Here is a 17,405-nt window from a genome sequence, read left to right as displayed (position 1 = left end):
CTTTCTGTTTTTTATATAAATTTATTTTTTATTGGTGTTCAATTTGCCAACATATAGAATAACACCCAGTGCTCATCCCGTCAAGTGCCCACCTTTGGAGGGCTTTCTTATATAGATGGAATGGAGTTGAAGGATTAAGAGAATGGCTTTGTCTTAGATTTTTAATTACCTGAGCCTTAACAACAGTTTTGAAGGTAGGCAAGAAAATGACCCTTGTTCCCATTTCATCAAAGGAGAGAATGGAAGCTCAGAGAGATGACATGGCATTACCCAATAGCCTAAAGCTAAGTAAGTGGCAGAGTGAGGACTGGACAAAAATAAGACTTATGATTCTTGGTCCACTACCTCAATGGTGAAGATAAATGAATTTATAAGAGTAGAGAGAGAGTTGGCCTTTAAGAAGCAGATATGATTTTAGAGTTCCTGATTTTTACATACTTTTGGAACCCAGGGAAATGTTTTGTGTTAGTATTAGCTATAAACTCACCTTGAAATGACTCAAAGTAAGGTAGAGATGTTCCCAAATACGAAGTCGTGCCATGCTCATTTAGTGTTGGGTAATAGAATTCTCTTTTGTGTGTTCCATTCTTTTGTGCCTATAGCTATGCTTTTACTTCTTTTTTTGATTTGAACAAAGTATAGTTAATAATTTATACATTAGAGGGTTAAGATTATATTTCACTAAATATCTTCATCCTTTCCTATAAGGTATTTTATGCCAACATATGGCTTCAACTTGTGGGGTTTTTTTTAATCTTTTCCAGTTTTTTATTCATTCATTCATTCATTCATTCATACAAACAAGCATTCACTGTGGGCCACTGATGCTACAGAGATGATTGGGCATAGTGTCTGACCTAAGGAGCATCTCAGTCTAGTAAAGATAAACAGTGTCTGATGATTGGGCATAGTGTCAGAGATGATTGGGCATAGTGTCTGACCTAAGGAGCATCTCAATCTAGTAAAGATAAACTAATACATTTCTGCTAAAGCAATACACATTATAGTAGAAGCAAGCATTAAGAGCTAGCAGAAAAGTTAACAGTGCCTTTGGGTTCAAAAGAGGTCTCTTGAAAGAGATGGTGTCTGAGCTTAATATTTTATTTAGGGCAAATAGGAATTTATTAGGTGAAAAGGTGCAAATTTTCTTACTTTTACCTACAAATAGTTAATCTACTGTTTCTCAGACATTGTGTACATTGTTTCTTACTTTTTGCTCACCACATTATTTTTTTTTTCACATTATTTTTTAAATTTAAATTCAATTAGCCAGCATACAGTATATCATTAGTCTCAGATGTAGTGTTCAATAATTTATTAGTTGCGTATATCACCACATTATTTCATGAGCTTTCAGAATTGCTCAAATATCTAGTTTCTAAAAGCTTTTCCAAATCAGACCCTTCTGCTTGAGTATAATTTGGAAATTCTCAGACTGCCTACCATTTTACTAATTTGTTGCTGTGATTAGAACTTTTTTTCTTGTAAATAATATAACATATTTGAATATGTCTTTGAGATACTTGATTTTTACTACATTGGAAGTATTTTGAAAGGCTTTTTAAAAAAGGTGTGATAGTGTTCTTGGACTTAAAATTCACTACTAATTGCTTTAGAAGAAAAAGTCTATAAAGTATGATTAAATTGTAATACAGAGGTCTAACAATTGCCCAAATTAATTTATTAAGGGAGGAAAAAACTTACACACACTTCCTTGTGTTATTTATTTTATTATACATAGTATAATACATTCCTCTGTTATAGAAACAGAATGAATATAATTACGCTTTTTTCTACAATATAAGAATCATCACATTATTTACTCTTTAATTACATTATTTCAGCTCATTTTGTTTCAAACCATTTGTTTTTTTTTTAGGTGCATTGAAAATGTTACTAGCTCAGCTCATTTTGAAATATCTTGCTTATATATCCATCTGTTGTGTGTCTTAAGATTGAAATTTAGGTCAAATTACAACTTGAATTTAACTTCACAAAGAAAATAAGTGTGCCATCTTTAAAAATTGCATTCTAAATTTTAAACACAATAGATCAAAGTACATCTTATTTAAATATATACTCTGGAAAAGAAGTCTCAATTATTTTCTCCCAAACTTTCTTAAAATAGTCACTGTTCTCAATATAAAACATGAGGTTTAGCTTTATTATCTTAAAAAAAGATGAAAAGTTGTTTATTTTAAAATTTTAATGATTTTGCTTTCAAATTATGGAAATTCTTCTTTGGGGACATCTTTATTTGAATTGTATGTGACATTCTGTTTATTTCTTAAGGCTATGATTAAAAGTTTCATGGATGTCTACCAGCTTGCAAGTGCTAGAATTGCTACATTAGAAAAGGAAATGACATCTCATCGAAGTCACATTGCAACGTTGAAATCAGAACTTCACACTGCTTGTTTACGTGAAAATGAAAGTTTGCAATCAGTAAGTCTTTCAACATTGTTTTTCTTTGTGTCTTAGGTCAGAGTTACATTCATGGTTTTATTGTGCATAAGATCACCCACCAATATATATAATTTAGTGTAAATGATCAATCAAGCAATGTAAAATTGTTAATGTAGAGAAAATTTTGAGGAGAGAAAGGCAATTAATTTTTCCATTGTATAATGTATAAAGATATGCATACTGTTACCAATGCTAAAACACTACATCAAGATTCCTTTGTGTTTGGCAGTGCAGCTGACAGTTGGATTTGGCAGTATGCATAGTTAGAGCTTGCAACTGTCTGAAGATTCAGTGTGTCCCATTAAGACAGAATATTATTAATTATGCGTATAACCAAAATGGTAATTAGAACATGTGATTATTCTCTGTAGAAAACTAGACTTATCCATAATACATGCCTAGCTAAAGATGCATGTTGTGATTCATCTATATGATTAAAATTCAGTTTCAGCAGTCATTTTATGTCTTAAAATTTTAGCCCGTGATGGAATTTGGGCTCATTTAAGACTAAACAAAATTTCCTACATTTGAAATAATGTGTTTGGGGAGTATCAGAAAATGAATAAAGGAATAAAATAAACATTTAAAACTTTTTCCTCCAAAGGCAAATATATCAATAGTGAGATTCAGAAGGTTACCAGTCACTAGAATGCCTTTTTTCCTTTTTTGGTTTGATTAGAATGGCTCAGGGTGACTTGTAAAGAAAAACAGTGTTGTTTTGCCATTTGGCTATTAACCCTTTTCCAATGATGTATTCAACAGAAAAAGAGTTAGCATTAAAACAAATAGCTGCATGGCTATGGGTTAGTTCTTCAGCTCTGTCAAATCTTAGGCCAAGTGTCTGCATCCCAGTGAAACCTTCATGACCGTAGTGTTTAAAATTGCAGCTACGGGGCAGCCCCGGTGGTGCAGCGGTTTAGCGCTGCCTGCAGCCTGGGGTGTGATCCTGGAGACCTGGGATCAAGTCCTGCATTGGGCTCCCTGTATGGAGCCTGGTTCTCCCTCTGCCTGTGTCTCTGCACCCCTCTCCTCTCTCTCTCTCTCTCTCTCTCTCTCTCTCTGTGTCTCTATGAATAAATAAATTTTAAAAAAATCTTTAAAAATATTTTTAAAAAATAAAATAAAATTGCAGCTACCAACTATCCCCCATCCCCAAACTCTCTCATTCTCATCCCATACTGCCTTCTATCTTACACCTTCTTTGCTTTATTTCACCATAGCGCTTATTCTTGACTGACATAAATTGCATTTTATTTATTTGCTTATTGTTTGTTCCCTACTCTCACAGACTATAAGTTCCATAGAGACAAGCAATTTGGGGTATTTCTTCTCTGCTATGAATGTGCTCTAGAGGCAAGAACAGTCTTGCCCAGGGTAGGTGTTTAACTAATGTTTTGTAAGTGAAAATACTAGCACATCATCCAAAAAATGACCAAACCAATTATTTGGGACCTGAGATGTTGAGTTCAATTTTTAAAAAAATGACTTTGGTAATTTCTTAATGAGAGTAATAAATTTGATCTCCACCAAGATTAATTAAAATGAGAGGAAACTTGTTTTTTTTTCGAGAGGAAACTTATTTAAAAAAATCAAATATTTTGAATTTATTCTAGCCTTTCTCTGAAACATGCTCATGTTTCTTCTTGTGAACTCTCTGGTCCCGTTGGCTAGTATTTCATTATATTGTTTAGATTGTGTTATACTATTATTTATTTTTTGTTACTGTTATTCATATAAAAGTAATTACTTGTATTTTAAGAAAGTCCACATTTGATAAGGTGGGATTCTTTCCTCCTGAGTTCAAAAAAATTTTTTTTTTTATCAATTATTGTGCTGTTGATGTCTTAATAAAAGTATGCTTCACTGTCTGTCATCATAAAACTCTACTCCTTGAGCTTTCCCCCTCCTGAACACATCTGTTAAGGATATGCTCACCACCTTATTTGTAAAAGGTGGTTCACTCTGGCAGTGATTCTCAAAAGGGGTGCATGTAATGTGAAAAACCTCCCAGGAGGTTATGATGTGTCCTTCTAGGAGAACACTGCCCAATTCCATGTGTCTCCAGAATGTTTACTCTCTGGTCTCTTTCCTTAATTGAGAATTACTATTTTTGTAAAGGTAATAAATTGGTATAGTAATTTTATTTTTCAAGACATTTGTGTATGCATTTTCAAACTTGAACTCCTTAAGAACTTTCTGAGGGGGGTAGGAGAATCTCAGTCTTTGTATTTCATAGATGTGAGGTGATATAGTTTGGTGGATAGGAGTATGAGCTTTGGAATTATACCCATTAGGAATATAGTAAGTGTAAATAACAAAAAAACTGACTAATGTGACTTAAGAAAATCCAAGTTCTTTGTTTTTGTTTTTGTTTTTTTTTCCTCATATAGCAACTAGTCTAAGTGTAGGTGGCTGTTGTCCTGTGGCTATTGGTTCAATTTCTCTGTGATTTCTCTGCTTCTCCCTCATTATCATAAGAGAGTAGCCAGCTCTAGGATTTATAATCACATTTAAGTCACAAGAATGGGATGGCCCAGCAATATCTGTTTTATGTATATAATAAAGCCGTGGAAGGCTTTTCCTTTAAAAACAATTTAAATGTATTTCATATAGATTTATTTAAATATTTATAAATTTTAATATAAATTTAATAGGTAATAGATATTAAATATATATAAATATATTTAAGTATTTATATATTTAAAAAAGGAAAAGCCTTCCAAGGAAGCTTCAAACATATTTCCACTTATATCTCGTTGGCTGGAGTGGGTCATATGGCCACTCTTAGCTATAATGAGTCATGAGGCAAGGGAGTTAGGAATCAGTAGTGTGTTCCATACAAGACAATAAATCTGGATTTAATTCCAGTTTTATCAATCACTAATTGTATGCTTAAGTAGGGTTTTCATCTATAAAATGGGGTAATGATCCTATTACCCTAACAGAGATGCTGGGAGCTCTAGGAGAAGTGTTAAAGCACTTTGGACTTTGCTTTGCACCTAGTGAGTAGTCAGTACCACAACAACAAAAAGTTAGCTATTATATTTATCACCATCATCTTGATAGAAAGTAATTGGATTGCACCACAGGAAAATATTATTTACTAACCTACCATCTTCAGCTGCAAACACTGTCATTTTGTCCTGCCTCCTACTGTAGCCTTGAGCTTGTATATCGCCGTCAGTATATATTCCAGTGACTGAGCTCTCTGCACTTTCTGCAGCCTGTTTCCCCTTCTTTCATTGACACATTCTTGAAAAGTTGTCTACTTGCTTATTCTGTATGCTCAGCTTCCTCTTAGTCCTTAGCTTTGCTGCTATCTGGCTCCTGAGTATCATTCCACTGAAACTATTTTCTCAAAGGTCACAAATAATTTTCTGCTTGCTCCTCATCCATTAATTCTTTCTCATGGCTTTTAATCTTTCTGCAACGTTTGAGGCTTTTAACTACTTTCTTCTTTAAATGCTAACCTCCTTTGTTTCACTTGTTAATGACTTTTCCTTCTTCGGCTTCTTTGGCCTCTACTTACTTGAGCTCTGCTTTCTTTGTATTATTACTTCTCAATTCTTTTCTTTATCCATTAGTTCAATATTTATTTGGCATCTACTCTAGAGCAGGCACGATTCTAGTCTGAGGGATATTGTGTGAACCAAAACAGACAATCCTTGCTCTTGTGAGCTTACAGTCTAATAGTAAGAAATTATTTTCATATAATCACAGTAATGTGTAATTACTAACCAGGTTAAGTGCTTTGAAAGAAAAGAATTGAAGCATATAAGAGTTTTTAAACAAGCTTACTCTAGACTAAGGTATCAGCAAAGACTTTTCAGGGTCATTGAGTTTGTCATCCTTATTTTAAGAGCAAGGGGAAAGGCATTGGAAAACTTTAAAGAAGAGGAGACTTGCTCAGACATGCAAAACTCCTCTTCCAACAAGGGAAACAAACACATAAGCAAATCACAAAAATTGGCATGTGTAAAGTCTGGGGAGCAGAGACGAAGGAGGCATTCATTCTGCCTAACGTCAGTAAAAGATGAGATGTTTGTAGGAGCCTTTGAAGAATGTGTAGCAATTTGACACCATGTTAAGGGGGAAGACCAATAAAAATTATTTTCTTTTGATTTGAGGAATAGACCTTATGGATAATACATGTGTTTAATGAATTAAATGATGTAAGAGGTATTTTTTTTTGTATAATAGAAAATATATTGTTGCTTTAGCTCCTAGCCCTCTCTCAATTAAAGACAGCCAACCAACCCACCCAATCAACCTGTATCCACTGAAGCCCAAGACTGCTTGCAGTAATCACTCCAAACCCCATCTTCATGTGTTCCCAATCTATTTTTGCACCATCCAATCCTTGCCTTTTACTCTATCATCTGATTTGATTCTACCTTTGGCCCTTTTGTTATAGATGTTCTTGTTTGGTCCCTCTAGTATTTGCTATTTAGGCCATTCTCAAAACTCTATTTCTGGGCCCCCAGATGACCTAGCTGTCTCTTCTGATACCCACCCAACTTGACATCACCTCCTCCTCACGGGACCTCATCTAAGATTTTACAGTCAAGCAGGCCTGAATGTGCATTGTGGCAGTTTTTTTTTTTTTTTTTAATCCATATAGTACTCTAAGCATCAGTTTCTGTATTTGTAATGTGTACAGACTAGTACCTGCATTGTAAGATTGGGTTTAAGGATTAAATATTTGTCTGGCTTACTAGTAGAAGCTCAATAAATTTTGCAATAAGTTTTATTTAATAAATCAAATAAAAAACATTTTCTGATAGTTATGTATGTTTCTCACAGCTAAGCTTATACATATAGCTTTAAAAAAATATATGTAACCATGAGAAAATCTTTTGATGAATAGGCAAAAGAACTAAAACAACCTTTAAATCAGTGCTTTTAGTGTACATTAAGCATAGTTATTAATGATAGTTGCTGTTATCACTTATTTAGTGAATGGAAGGCAGTCAGTATATGTTCATTAACCATCTTTTCCAGCCATTTCACTATATAAGAATGAAAAATAAATATTCATTATTAATAAAAAACGTAATATATCATGGGGTTATAATGCATAGAAAGAGATTGATCATATTGTAGACATGCATAGTCATCTTTAAAAACTTTATCCTTCTTAAGGTTATATTTTCATTTTTTGTTCAGCAACAAATAATAATAATGCTGGAGTGCATCTCCAGCATTAATGTGACTTAATGTGATGAGTTCTCATCAATTGTATACTTGCCAGTATTTTAACATTTTCAGTATGTTGGTCTTTGACCTCTTAACTTAGGCTGCTCTAGAGCTTTTATCTTGAGTAATAGTAACCAGAAAGGGCTTCGAGTAAAGAGCTTTTGAGTCACAGACAGCCCAGTAGAGAACAGGGCAGCAGTCAGAACCAATTACTTGTGGGTATTTCTGGGGAGAAACGCATATTTCAATCTGTGAAATGTAAAATGCCAAACCCAAATACTTTGCTGTGAGTTATGATGCTGCAAGCTACAGTATTGATTTGCCTCATTTGCACTGTGTTTAAGCAGTACGTTTTTAATTCTGCAGCACTTTTAAAAAATATTTATTTATTTATTTGAGAGAGAAAGAAAAAATAGAGTATGTGGGAGGGGGGAGGGGAAGAGGGAGAGGGACCCCTAAGCAGACTCTGTGCTGAGCCTGACATAGGGCTTGACCCCATGACCCTGAGATCACAACCTTAGCTGAAACCAAGAGTTGACCACTTAACCAACTGCACCACCCAGCCACCCCTATAGTACTTTCTTTATGAGAAAATAAATTCCAAATCAGGGGAACATTCCACTTAATATCTTTGCAGGGAAGATATCTTTGTATATTGTTCAGATTATGTCAGATTTGACAGTTGTCAAATGCTATTATATTGTTAATAAAAGCCCAAGATTTAGATATTTTGGTTCAGTTAAGATAAAAATAAAAAATAAGAATCCCCCGTCTCTTATGTTTTCATGTAATATGTTGTCACATTTGTTTTCATTACATTTTCTTGAGAGAGAAAGGATTATTTGTCAGTATTAGTGTTGTGTGGATCAAGAAACTGACAATTTAAGTAACTTACTGTAGTTAAGTTGCTTTTGTAAACTTTCACTTTATCACAGATGATTCAAGATGTTTATTATTGAGATTTTTAACTATTTAAGAAAAAGATTTTTAATTGAGCTATAAGCCATGACTTAATGTGAAAGAGACTGTACAGTGAAGTATGGATTCTGGAGTCTTGCTGCCAGATTTTTAGTCAGAATCCAACAGATTAGAATCCAAGGCTTCAACTTCTTGTCCAGTGTTTTCTTACAAGAATGAAGGGTGGATTAAGACAAATCTCTACCATCATGGCACTTTAAATGCAATGGAAAATATACTGTGTTACAAATAATTAGAATGATGTTGAAGTCGAATTGCAGAGGGCTATGAGTGCACAGAACCTACCTGAGGAATAGAAATTTTAGTTAAAAACATGAAGACTAGGGGATCCCTGGGTGGCTCAGCAGTTTAGCACCTGCCTTCAGCTCAGGGCGTGATCCTGGAGTCCTGGGATTGAGTCCCACATCGGGCTCCTGGCATGAAGCCTGCTTCTCCCTCTGCCTGTGTCTCTGCCTCTCTCTATTTCTGTGTGTCTTTCATGAATAAATAAATAAAATCTTAATAAATAAATAAATATATATATAACATGAAGACTAGGTAGTAGGACACCACAGAATGGCTAAAATAAAAAATACAAGAAACAACAAGTGTTGGTAAGAGGATGTAGGGGAAAAGGAACCCTCATGCACTCTTGGTGGGAATGCAACCTGGTGCAGCTACTCTGAAAAAAAAAAAAAAACAACAAGCTCCACTCTGGAGCTTCCTTAAAAGGTTCTAAAAAATAGAATCACCCTAGGATCCAGTATTTGCACTAGTGGGCATTCACCCAAAGAATATGAAAACACTAATTTAGAAGGGTATATGCAGCATACCCCTATGTTTATTGCAGCATTATTTACTATAGCCAAACTATGGAAGTAGCCCATTTTTTCCAATGATAAATGAATGGATAAAGAAGATGCAGTATGTATATATGATGGAATATTACTCAGCCATAAAAAGAATGAAATCTTTTCATTTGTGACAACATAGACTTAGAGAGAATATAATGCTAAACTAGGTAAGTCAGAAAAAGATGAATACCATATAATTTATGTGAAATTTAAGAAGCAAAACAAAGACAAAAAAAGAGACAAACCAAACCAGACTCTTAACTATAGAGGACAAACTGATGGTTACCAGAGGTAGGTAGGTGGAGGGGATGGGCGAAATAGGTGGGGTGGGGGGTTTAAGAATGAACTTATAATGAGCACTGAATGATGTATAGAACTGTTGAATCACTCTGTTGTACACCTGAAACTAATATAACACTCTGTTAACTACACTGGAATTTAAATTAAAAACTTAATTAAAAAGTTAGGAGTTGACAGGAGAAAGCAGGGGATGCTAAGGAATGGAAGGCTGTGTGACTGGAGCAGAGCCAATGAAATGGAGAATTGGGAGAGAGGAGATGGAGGAGGAGCCAGATCCGTGTGGCCATGAGTGTGATTCTCAGCTGGCTGGGCTCGCTGACTGGGATGTATGCCACAACTACATTGCAAACATCTACTGCCTTTGCTTTATGTAATTACTTTTCCCAACTCCAAATTTCATTTTTCTAGTTATTCTCAGAAGTCACTGACATTTGATGCCATAACAACACTCATTTTAACCCTTTTGCTAAATACTGCTTACTTAGATACTCATTAAATCTTCCCATATTTTTATCCAAGCTTCAGCTCTGGCCTCTGGATACTAACAGAGCTAAGTAAGGGAAACAGACAATATCAAAAGATGAGATAGCCCTATCAACATGCAGACATTTTCCTTTGATTCTTGACATACATTTCCAAACTTTTAAATGTTTCTCATATTCTAGAAACTCAAGCTTTGGTTGGTGTAGTAAATAGGGAACTGAAGGTAATAATGCATATTCCACTGGCCATATACCTGTTTCTAGTCTTTTAGTTTTTTTTTTGTATGATGCAGTTTTAAAGGAGCTACTTTCATGACTACTGATGTCTGGATAGTGACTATAAGGGCATGATATCCTAAATTTTAGATGTGTATTCATATATAAATATACTTAATTATATGAATATATAACTTATATGTCTGTAATAATATGTAGACATTTTTGTTAGATTTATTAGATTTTATATGTGAGTATAGATATAAAAACACATTTCTCTATAATAAATATAACATATTTTATATAGTTCTATTCCTCAGTGATGAAATACTGTGAGAGTGGAGCACAGAGCAGCAGGAATGAAAGTTTCAGACTCAGACCATTGTCTTTAATCAGTGATTAGGCTGTAGAAAATACAAATGGTAGTTCGACAGTCTAATACTCTATTTATAGCGGTTGTTCAAAGAGTAGCAGCAAGTAAATATGCTTAAGGTTTTCTCTGTCTTACACTTTCATCTTTCTTTTTAAATTGTGTTCTTTGAGGGCTTTACTGCCTGTTTAGATTTTCAGAAATCTCCACTTCAGTTTTCTGCAAACAGCTCAGACTCGTGGAGGTCCCAAACTGAACATGCTCTTCAACTCTGCCACTCCCCATCCTCCCAAATTCTCCATTCCCCATTTTCCTTATCTCTGACCTAACTATCTACCTTGCAGCCCAAAGCAGAAGCCTTAACATTTGTCCCACTTCTATCCACCACCAATATTTAAGCACGTGCTACATCTCACTCTTTCTACCACCACAAATCTCCTAGATCCATCCTCACCTTTCTACCATTGTGATCACAGTAACTTATCCTTGGGTTATTGGAATGGTCTTCCAATGATTTCCCCACATGTGGTTTTCCTCTTCCATCTTGTCTGCCACATTAGTGCCAGAGGTTATCTTTATACACACAGATATGGTCAGGCCATAGCTTGACTCACAACATTTTGGCTCTAAACTTTCTTCATGATAAAGTAAAAATTCTTTATCATTGACATTCAGGTAAATGCTGACTCCATCTGGCTTTCAGTTCATCTCCCAGTTGGCAGAAGTAAGAGTTCCCTTTGTTATGCTCATTTATCACTGTATTTATCTGTCTGAGCACTATATAGTACTCTGGCTTATGTAATCAATTAGTTGTGTATGTATTACTATATTGTGTGTCTGTGAGGTCATGTCTTACTTATTTATTAAAATTCATTATAATGATCTGACTTTAGTAAGTGCTGGTTGATTTGAATTTAAATAATTGGAAGAATATTCCTTCAGTAATGTTTATTCAATACATATTTGTTATGGAACTTACATACTTTGCACAAACCATAATTCCTACCCCCCTCATTTTTCCCACACAAAATTTTCTGAAATTAATTCTCATCAAACTATGTTTTGTATGCTTCTCTAGCAAACACTTAATTGAGAATGAATAGAATAATTTACAATTATTATATCTATGATAAAATTTTAAGTAGATACTTCAAATAATATAAATTGTACATTTCTTCTGTTCACAAAGAAAAAAAAAAGACCCAAAGTTATCTGTGACAAAGAACATTCTTTTCAGCTTACAACTTAAATAATTTTAAGCTTTGTCAGATTTTTTTGAGACCCCTGCTTCTGTATGTTTACCCATATAGACAGAAATTGACCAGTTTAATACCTTTTTCTCACATGATGTATACTCAGTAAATGTTTGTTGATAAAGGTGGTATACCAAATTAAAATTAACTGTGCCTGAGTCCAGCCAAAAGTAAGAGTATGAAACATTTATTTCAGAAGGAGAAAGCTTATTTTATTTTATTTATTTATTTTTTAATTTATTTATTTTTTATTTATTTTTTTTTTAGAAAGCTTATTTTATAAAACATATTTCTTTTCTTTTTTTTTTAAAAGATTTTATTTATTTATTCATGAGAGAGAGACAGACAGACAGGCAGAGACAGGCAGAGGGAGAAGCAGGCTCCATGCAGGAAGCCCGGCGCGGGACTCAGTCCTGCGTCTCCAGGATCACGCCCTGGACCAAAGGCAGAGCTAAACCGCTGAGCCACCTGGTCTGCCCTAAAACATATTTCTTTAAACCTTTACCTCATACCATCTACGAAAATTATCTCAAAATGGATCTGAGAGCTAAATAGAAAAGCTAAAATTTTTAGTAAAACACATAGAGATAAATTATGAGCCTAGGGTTGGCAATGGATTCTTAGATATGATACCAACAGCATAAATGACAAAAGAAAAAATAGACAAATAGGATTTAATCAACATGAAATACTTTTGTACATTAAAAAACATCTCACAGAATGGGAGGAAATGTTTATAATCATATAATTAATTCGGATCTAATATGTAAGGAACTCAACAACAAAGAAAGGGCAAACAACCTAAATTTTAGAATGGGCAAAAGACTTGAATAGACACTTATCCAAAAGGGTATGCAAATGACCAACAAACACATAGGCAAAGATACTCATTGTCATTAGTCGGTGGGGAAATGCAAATTAAGATCACAACATGATATCACTTCCACTGATAAAGAATACCATTTAAAAAGAAAGGGAAATAGCGAATGTTCTTAACAGCACTATCCATAATAGCTAAAAGATGGAAATAACCCCAATGTCCATCGATCGATGAATGGATGAACAAATGTGGTCTATCCAGACAATAGACTATTATTCAGCTGTAAAGAGGAATGAAGTACTGATACATGTCACAACACTGATGTACTTTGAAAACATTATACTAAATGAGAGAAGCCAAACACAAAAGATTACATATTGTAGAATTCCATTTATATAAACAGGCATGTTCTTTCTCTATGTAGATTAGTGGTTGACAGGGGAAGGAGGAGGAAGGAATTGGAGAATGACTGTTTAATGGGAATGGGGTTTCCTTTGGGGTGATAGAAAAGTTCTAGAGCTAAGAGGTGGTGATGGTCACACAATGCTAAATATACTTGATGGCATTGAATTGTAGACTTTAAAATGGTTACAGTAGTAAATTTTATGTTGTGTGTGTTTTACCACATTAAAAAAGTATTTCTTTTAGGTCTTGGGTGGTATGGATGGGCAGCATGATTGTTGCTTACACAGGATGGCAATGTATTGTGCTGGAAAGTAGCTTGACAGAGAATCAGAGGAAATATGGTTCTTGAACAACCTTTGTTATCAACTCACCACAGAGCTTTTGGAAATAAATCATACAGTCTCCTTGGTCTTGGTTTTTCCTGGCTTTAAAATGGAGGATTTCAGCTAGATAAAAATCTCAATTCCCTCTCAGCTCTAAAATTCTTCAGTTGAAGTTACAAATACTGATTTTTGAATATTTAGATTCTAACTATGTTTCAGCTCTTGCTTCAATTAACAAAAATCAAATGAATGCATGTTTCTAAATTTATAACATAATTATGTTTTGAGTTAGGTTGCATTCAGCACCAATAACCCATTTATAAATGTATACCAGTTATATAAATCTCACAATATAACTTGTAACAAGGTAGTCAAAAAGTCCCCAAAGTAATCTGAAAATGTATTAGCGTATTTGTAAGGAGTATTTCCTTTTTTTCATACAAAGTTTTTTGATATTTAATATGTTAGGAATGTGAACTTTTAACTCGTCAAACTATTGTAACATATTTGAAAATTATAGTAATTTGATTAAAATGTTGCCTATAAGGCAAAAGGTTTGGTTAATAGAATCCATATGTAATTAAAATGCAGAACTAAATGTAATCAGACTCCAGTGACTAGTGCCTTCATATTGATAGTTTTACAATGGCCTCTGGGGTTGAAAGTTTAAATGTTGCAGAATGCCACAACATTGTAGAAAACAGCTTTAGCTGGCAATTTAGCTTTTTAAAGACATCGATAGATAGTTACTGGATAAGATGTGAGTATTGCATCTGAGATTTTCATCATTTCAGGAACATCTTCAATTGGCAGGTGGTAGAAGCACATGACTGGTGTGCCCGTGGAGAACCACACTCCACCGCCCTGTTATATAAACAGCCTGAGATGAAGGTCCCTGCTCTGAGCCAAGCCATGTCGTTCTTTTTTTCTTTTTCTTTTTTTAAAATAAGAGTTGCTTAATTTGAGTGAATTCATTTGAATCATATGAAATTTATAGACACAACACTATGCACCAAGCCACAAAAAAAGTAAAAAAAATTTTCCTGAACTTAAAAAAATTATTTTCTCTGGACAGTTTTAAGAGTCGACATCCTGTGTTAGAGTTCTCTAATCATCACCAGCACAATTTACAATCAGAACACACAGAGAGCCAGTTTAGACCAGCTCATCTGTTGATCTTGGCAGAGACCCTTCATCTCACTGTGTGCAGCTGCCACTTGAGAGTTGGGGGACTCAGCAGAGAGCCAGAGGAGGGAGGGATGCAAGGCTGGTCAAAGCATGAACACATAGGCCTGCTTCATTTCAACAGTTGTATGTTGCTTTAAAAAAAAAAAAAAAAAAAAAAAAAAACCTTTTTATTTTACTGCCCCCCCCCCCCAACCTGAAATTAAACGAGGACCTCTCATGAGCCACTGCGCTCCAGGCATAAGAAATTGTAATGTCTGGCTTGCAGAAACTGTCCCGTCAAAATGTGCTTCTGATTAGGTGGCTTAATTACAGCTGTGAAAACAATGTTGATTCAGGCCTCAAGATTCCAGGGCATGTCAGCCGTTACTAGCTAACCTTGGACGGCATCCACCATTTTAAAACTCTGTACCACTAAAGTCACCCTGCTTGACAACTTTTTATTTAGGGCAAAAAAGTTGCCAGAAGCAACACATTTTTATGCAAAATGTTGTTTGTTGCACCATTTCAACTGCACCGCCATTAGTGGTCATTAAGGAGATAGTTAGCTTTGCACCCCCCTATCAAGAACAGGGAAGTTCTCTATGTAAAAACAGTAAGTTTTGAATAGTATTTTTAAAGGGTTGACTGACATAAGAATTAATTTTAATTCCTTTAATTCAGTTTTATTTCAAATCCAGCATGTTGGTTTAACCACCCAATTTTATTACACCTAAATTTTCCTGACAGTTTCATTTGCTGTGAGGAAATAAAATTGCAGTTTTTTTCAGCATGGGAAATAATGGCTAGTTTTAAAAACATTATGTTTGAAACTTCCCTTGCCTCAAGCTGATGCAGACGCAACCTCAGTTTACTTTTGGAAGGAAACGAAGCTCGTTAAACAGTTTTTAATATTTTAATATAAGTATGTTTTTTCATAGTGAGAAAGCTTATTAGACTCATGTATTTACACCTACAGGGGAAGTGAAAGACTTAATAATTAGATGGTTCCAATACTTTGGAATTTTCAATGCAATTGTCATTGACATCATAAATATTATAACTACATATTTAAAGTAGTTCCTGTTCACTGTATTTTAGATGCCTAAAACTCTTGTTATATGCTATGAGTGATTTTTTTAAATTTGTCAATATTTTAAAAAGTCAGCATCAGATAGAAAGCAGTGCCAAAAAAAGTAAGGTGGGCAGCTGAACAACAAACATAGAGTCATAATTCTCATAATAATTTTGGAAGAAATTTCTGTTTAAAAATGTATGATTTATGCCAAACCGAATACCCAAGAGAGAGCTAAATGATTTCTTTAAAATGAAATCTCCCACACCCAAGACATTAAATCCACGAAGTGGGTGGTCAAGGCACATCTTTTTCTACTAGACAGATTCATTAAACAATTGACTGGACCATGTATGGATAAGGAAACTTTTTTGTTCAAGTTGAATTAAGAGTTAATACATAAGTAATTAATTGTGAAGAGCAGATGGGGGGGGTGAAGAGTTGGGTTGATGATGCAGTATGTGTGTCTTGAAAAAGAAAGCTGAACCACTGACTCAAAATAGAGTTTAAATTAGTGGTCCCATAATCTAAAGAACATAGTAATGTCCTAATTGTCAGATGCTATGTAGAGGCATCTATTTCATCTATTATTTAATTCAATCTCCAATCTTATGGGAGGAATGTTCTTTCCCCTTATTGTAGATGAGGAAATGCAGTCTCAGAGAGGTTAAGTAGTTTGCCCAAGATCAGGCTCTTTGGGATCTACAGTGAAACCCCTGTGTGTCCAGAGCCCAGGCTCTCAATTGAAGGTGGAAATAGATGGTTTTTGGAAAATGGATTTTAGGTTATGAAATAGAAGAGAAGCATTAAGAATGACCGAGCTGGGGATCCCTGGGTGGCTCAGTGATTTAGTGCTGTCCTCAGCCCAGGGTGTGATCCTGGAGACCTGGGATTGAGTCCCACGTCAGGCTCCCTGCATGGTGCCTGCTTCTCCCTCAGCCTGTGTCTCTGCCTCTCTCTCTCTCTCTTTCTCCCTGGTCTCTCATGAATAAATATATAAATAAATCTTAAAAAAAAAAAAAAAAAAAAGAATGACCAAGCTTATGTTGAGTGTCCCTTTAGGCTGGTTAAAGACAAGAGGATTTAAACTTGAATAAAAGTTTTACAGTTTTCTGTGCAAAAATTCATTTTTTTTCCTTTCATAAAAAAAAAAACAAAAAACAAAACAAAACAAAACAAAAATCCAGCTGTGTATGAAGACTGACAAATTCTCTAGGTCTATGGTTAAGGCCTTTTACCTAGAACAAAAGGACCTTCCTTTTTCCTTCTGCTTTATGTACAGAGAATTGAAAGTATACATCCTTCCATGTTTGAAGTTTAGATATTTGCGTTTGTTCTTAAGATTCTGTGTTAGCTGAGAAATTGGGAAGAAATAGCTGTCTTAGTTTCCCAGAACTTTGGCTTAGGGCATACTTTGATAGGATCTGAATTCAGCTTATTCTTTTGGATATCCTTTTGTTCTCAATGTTTGCCTGACACCAATTGGAAAGATACCCTTCCAGAATGTAAGGGGCCAGCTAAGGT

At 34.7% G+C, this 17,405-nt stretch overlaps 1 protein-coding gene across 9 annotated transcripts in view; it reads left to right on the top strand.

Annotated features, from left to right (window-relative positions):
• The window catches only part of CCDC171 (coiled-coil domain containing 171), a 340,332-nt gene that overhangs the window by 260,916 nt on the left and 62,011 nt on the right, over nt 1-17,405 (top strand). For all 9 annotated transcript variants that reach the window (XM_041762317.1, XM_041762318.1, XM_041762320.1 and 6 more), the window contains one exon: nt 2,293-2,445. In XM_041762317.1, the coding sequence (XP_041618251.1) occupies nt 2,293-2,445 (153 nt within the window). The remainder of the gene's footprint in view (nt 1-2,292; nt 2,446-17,405) is intronic.

Source organism: Vulpes lagopus, chromosome 7 (genome assembly GCF_018345385.1).
Source record: "Vulpes lagopus strain Blue_001 chromosome 7, ASM1834538v1, whole genome shotgun sequence".
In the NCBI taxonomy this organism is placed as follows: domain Eukaryota; kingdom Metazoa; phylum Chordata; class Mammalia; order Carnivora; family Canidae; genus Vulpes; species Vulpes lagopus.
Note: the sequence above shows the minus strand (reverse complement) of the source record. Positions and strands in the feature narration are given on the sequence as shown.